This window comes from Anas platyrhynchos, chromosome 5, assembly GCF_047663525.1.
Source record: "Anas platyrhynchos isolate ZD024472 breed Pekin duck chromosome 5, IASCAAS_PekinDuck_T2T, whole genome shotgun sequence".
NCBI lineage: Eukaryota > Metazoa > Chordata > Aves > Anseriformes > Anatidae > Anas > Anas platyrhynchos.
In genome coordinates this window covers 6,278,676-6,283,472 of record NC_092591.1, presented here as the reverse complement: position 1 = coordinate 6,283,472, position 4,797 = coordinate 6,278,676, and the positions used below count along the sequence as shown (strand labels likewise).

General features: G+C 64.9%; 1 protein-coding gene across 1 annotated transcript; it reads left to right on the top strand.

Moving 5' to 3' along the window:
- Window positions 1-703: 703 nt before the first annotated feature.
- On the top strand, window positions 704-3,805 carry SIX1 (SIX homeobox 1). The gene is made up of 2 exons (XM_027458837.3): window positions 704-1,530; window positions 2,529-3,805. Exons 1-2 carry the CDS (start codon window positions 971-973, stop codon window positions 2,815-2,817), a joined length of 849 nt encoding a protein of 282 aa, XP_027314638.1. The 5' UTR covers window positions 704-970; the 3' UTR covers window positions 2,818-3,805.
- The last annotated feature ends 992 nt before the right edge of the window (window positions 3,806-4,797 follow it).

Below are 4,797 nucleotides of genomic sequence, written 5' to 3'. Positions count from 1 at the left end.
TCGCGGAGAAATAGGGGCAGGAGGACCCCCCGCTCCCCACCGCTCCCCTGCCCTTATCTCAGCGCATTGTCCTCCTCTCCCAGCCCGTCCCGGCTCCTGACAATAGCTTATCTTTGTTTAGGGAGCCTAATTGTTTTCTAATTTTTCCTAAATAATTGCTTTGGAGCGAGGTGTGCAAATGAGGATTAGGGTAATTAAAGCGCCGCCGGTCGGTGCAGTTTGCGCTCCCGCTTTGCCCGAGGGGGGGGTGCGGGCAGGGGCTGCTCTCTCCGGGCCCCCCCCCGGACTCTTATGGGTAAAACTGGGGGGGCAAAAGGGGGGTAAAAGGACGGGGTAAAAGGGGAGGGGGTAAAAGGGGAGAGGGGTAAAAGGGGAGAGTGCTGCGCGGGGAGGTTCACTGCGCATTATTTATTCATCCCCGGCATTAAGGTAATTAAAGACGGGCTGGATGCACGGGGACGGCGAGCGGGCGAGGAGGAGGAAGGGAGGGGGTGAACAAAAATAAATAAATAAAATAAAACGATCAAAATAAAGGGGAAGGAAGGCAGGAAAACCCAAGCTCCTTTTCCGAGGATTGGGGGGGGGGGGGGGGGCTGAAATCCCCACCCCGCACCCGCGCAGAGGCGGCGGAGGGAAGCGCAGCCGGGGCCGCCAGGCTCCGCCCGCCCGTGCCGAGGCTCTGCCCGCCGGGCCGGGCTGGGCTGGGCCGGGCTGGGCCGTGCCGGGCCGTGCCGTGCCGGGGGCCGAGCCGCGGGCGCCCAATCAGCGCGGCGCGGGGGCTCGGGCGCTTTAAGCGCGGCGGCGGCGGAGCGGGGACAAAGTCCCCCCGGCACCGCACCGAGCATCCCCGCTCCGGGGAGCGGGCCGGGATCGGTAACCGGGACCCCCCCCTTTTCTTTCTTTCCTTCCTTCCTCTGCCGTCTCCCCTTCGCAGCCCCTCCGGCCGTGCCACCGCCGCCCAGCCCCGGCCATGTCGATGCTGCCGTCGTTTGGGTTCACGCAGGAGCAGGTCGCCTGCGTGTGCGAGGTGCTGCAGCAAGGGGGGAACCTGGAGAGGCTGGGCCGGTTCCTGTGGTCCCTGCCGGCCTGCGACCACCTGCACAAGAACGAGAGCGTCCTCAAGGCCAAGGCGGTGGTGGCTTTCCACCGGGGCAACTTTCGCGAGCTCTACAAGATCCTGGAGAGCCACCAGTTCTCGCCCCACAACCACCCCAAGCTGCAGCAGCTCTGGCTCAAGGCGCACTACGTGGAAGCCGAGAAGCTGCGGGGCAGACCCCTGGGAGCCGTGGGCAAGTACCGGGTCCGCCGAAAATTCCCCTTGCCCCGCACCATTTGGGACGGCGAGGAGACCAGCTACTGCTTCAAGGAGAAGTCCCGGGGCGTGCTGCGGGAGTGGTACGCGCACAACCCCTACCCCTCTCCGCGGGAGAAGCGGGAGCTGGCCGAAGCCACCGGCCTCACCACCACCCAGGTCAGCAACTGGTTCAAGAACCGGAGGCAGCGGGACCGAGCGGCCGAGGCGAAGGAAAGGTACTTGAGACCCCCCCCCCGCGCCCCCGGCCCTCCCCGCTCCCGGCCCTACGGAGGCGGCCGCCGATCGCTGCCCGGCTCCCGGCGCCCCCGGCCGGGGCTGGGACTGGGAGAGGAGCCCGCGACCCCCCTCCCCCCCGACCCTCTTCACCCCCTGCCCCCCTCACCCCCGATCCTTCTCTCTCACAGCCCCCTCGCCCTTTTTGCAGCCCCCCCCCCCCCGGCCGCGCTGCTTCCCCCCTGCAAGCAATTCGGCTCCAGCAGCCGGCTGGAGCTGGGGATCCCGCATCCCCCCCCCCCACCCACCCAAGGGATTACAGGGGCTGCAAGCCGGTTCCCACCCGGCCCCGGTGCCGATCCCACCTGCCCGGGGGGCAGCGAGCCCCTCGGCCGCCTCCCCAGGCCGCCCCCGCCTTTGTTCGGTGCCTTCCGCCCCCACCCGCCCGGGGTGGCCTCGGTGCGAGGCGGTGGCTGGGCTCGGCACGGCTCGGCACGGCTCGGGCTGCGGGCCGCCGGCACGGCCAAAAAGGGGGGGAAGGCTCGGGGCCGGCTCTCATCGCCCCCCGGCTTTGGGGCGGCCGCCGGCGGCCCTAAAGAGGCCCGGGGAGGAAATAGGGCCGGCCGGCCCCTCCGAGCCTTCCCGGGCCGCGGGGCCGCGCTTCGATTTTTGTAATGAAAAAGACGGGGAAATGATAATAAAAAAAGCTCGGGAACCCCAACTCCTCCTCCCCACCTAACTCACCGGGCTCTCGGGGGTATGCGGGGCAGCTGTCTTACCAGGGGGGCAGCTGCGGGGCCGCTCCGTTAGGAAAATACGAGGCGCTCGCTCGCTTTTTTTCTTTCCTTTTTTTTTTTTTTTTCCTTCTTTCTTTCTATTTTTTGTTTGTTTGTTTGTTTTTTACCGGGGGCGGCCGCGGGGCCCCGTCGGGGCTGGCATCCCGGCTTTCTCCCCCCTTTTTCTCCCGGTAACTTCCCCGCTCTGCTTGTGCCCTCCGCAGGGAGAACACGGAGAACTCCAACGCCGCCACCAACAAACCCAACCAGCTCTCGCCCCTGGACGGGAGCAAACCCCTCCTGTCCAGCTCCGAGGAAGAGTTTTCTCCGCCGCAGAGCCCCGATCAGAACTCGGTCCTGCTCTTGCAGGGGAACCTCGGGCACGCCAGGAGCTCCAGCTACCCCCTGAGCGGCTTGGCCGCCCCCCAGAGCGCTCACAGCCTGCCGGGCCACCAGCTCCAGGACTCGCTGCTGGGACCCCTCACGTCCAGCCTGGTGGACCTGGGCTCCTAAAGGGCCGCCACGGGACAGGAGGCTTTGCCCGGGGACACGGACTCTCGGTCGTACTCAGCGGACAGCCTCCGGTTTCGCAGCTCGCCCTCTTAACGTGACTCTCGGCTCTTTTCACTCGACCCCACATCGGTCCAGTTCTCCCCCCTCCCCAGCGTCTCCCGCTATCATCATTATTGTTATTTTATTATTTTATTTTTTTTTTTTCCACGTAGCCAAACGCAGAGAGCAGCAGAAACCCTCGTCCCTTCGAGTTCAAACGAGCTGGTCCCAGCGGGAATTACAAAAAAAAATATATTAAAAAAAAAAAAAAAAAGCAGCTGGATCCGATTCCACCCGAATAAATCCCAGCCCCGCAGGCGTGCTGGGGCAGGGGCGGCCGGGGGCGTCCCGTCCTTGTCCCTTGTCCCTGTCCCCGTCCCCGCGGAGCTCGCACGGAGGCAGAGGGAGCGGAGCGCTGTGCCCTAGCGGGAGGAGGGAGGGGAAGTTTCGTTTACATTTTTCATATTTAGCGTTACCAGGAAAGATTTCGATGTAGTTGAAATTTAAAAAGAGGGGAAAAAAAAAAAGAAAAAAAGAAAAAAAAAAGGCAAAAAAAAAAAAAAGCTGCAGTATTAGAGTTTTACCAAGTGCCTATGTCTTAACGCGGCGGTGCGGGGCTAGTGAGTTCCCGTGGGCCCGTGCCCCCCGGGCATCCTTCTCCTCGGCGGGGCAATGCATCGACGTGGCTAAAAACGAGGAAAACAGAGCTAAGAATAACGCGAGGTGCCGGCCCTTTCCTCCTGAGCGAGTATTTTCTCGGGCTGCCCCGCCAGCCCCACGCTGCCTTCTCCTGTCCGTCCCCGCTCGCCGCCCTCCCGGTTCGGCTTGCGAGGAGCCCGCGGCCGAAGCTGTCTGTCTCGAGTATTTGTTCCCAGAACTAGCATGTGCTTTCAGGTTTCTTTTCTATTGTACCTAAAGAGGCTAAATTAAAACCGCGCTGATGGCAGAACTGCGAGGCTGCGCTCTTCTTTGCGGGGCTGAGCCCCCCGACGTGCCTCGGAGGCGCTGGGGGCTTGGGGGGAGCCTCTCTCCTTCCACGCAGCCCCTTTTTGCTTTGCAACCGAAGGATGGAGGGATGGAAGGAGGGCTCGGGGAGGGCACCCCGGGGTGCCTGGCCGTGGGGTGGGCTCCGTCGGAGCGCGGAGCCCGGCCGGGGGGAGCCGCTCGCCGCCCGCCCCGTCGGGGCCTCCGCCGCTGGCGGTGCCGAGCTCCCCCGTTAGCGTTTTGCATCATTAAACGCGTGTTTATTTAAGTCGCTGCCGTGTTTGTTCTCGAGGTCCCGGGCCGTGGAGAAATGTCACCCTCTGCAGGAGGGTCTTCCCAGCTCCGCCGTCCTCCCCGCAGCATCCCGGGGGCTCTTCGCAGCTCCCTCCGGTCCCCCGGCCCTGCCTGTGGTCCCGGGAGGACAAAACCCTCGGGGCCCTCCCTGCTCCTTGCCGAGGCCCGGCACCGGCCGCCCCGTCGGGGAACCCAGCCCAGACCCCGCCCGGCTTCGTGCGCCCCCCCGAGCCTGGGTCCTGGGGGGGTGCGACACGGGCGGGACAGGGCGAGCTCCTTGTCCCCACGGCAGGACGCGCTGTGGGGTGGGAAGGGCACGGCTGAGCCCCGATTTTCAGCGGGACAGTGGCCGGGAGCAGAGGGGAGCAGGGCGAAAGGCGCAAATCCTGCGCTTTGTGTTGGATTTCTGCCCCGAGGCGTCCTGGTGGGACGGGACGTGCGCCCAGGTCCTCGTCCCAAGGTCCCCCACCGCCCTTCCCAGGGGACCGATCCGCCAAGAAGCAGCGCAGCCTCCCCGTCCCCCCCAAAAAAGCTCCGCGGGCAGAACGTGGAGAGCCCACGGGGAAATGGAGGAGGCTTTTGGGGTGAGCAACCGCCAGGCTCTGCGCCCCGAGGACGGCTGAGCTCCAGCTCCTGTTTTTCCCAAGCCACGGGCTCGGTGGA

What these genes read in the sequence shown, in the direction of transcription:
- SIX1 (XM_027458837.3), top strand. Translation starts at nt 971, where the DNA reads ATGTCGATGCTGCCGTCGTTTGGGTTCACGCAGGAGCAGGTCGCCTGC. An exon ending in GCGGCCGAGGCGAAGGAAAG is followed by an intron (nt 1,531 to 2,528) that starts GTACTTGAGACC and finishes TGCCCTCCGCAG; the next exon opens with GGAGAACACGGAGAACTCCA.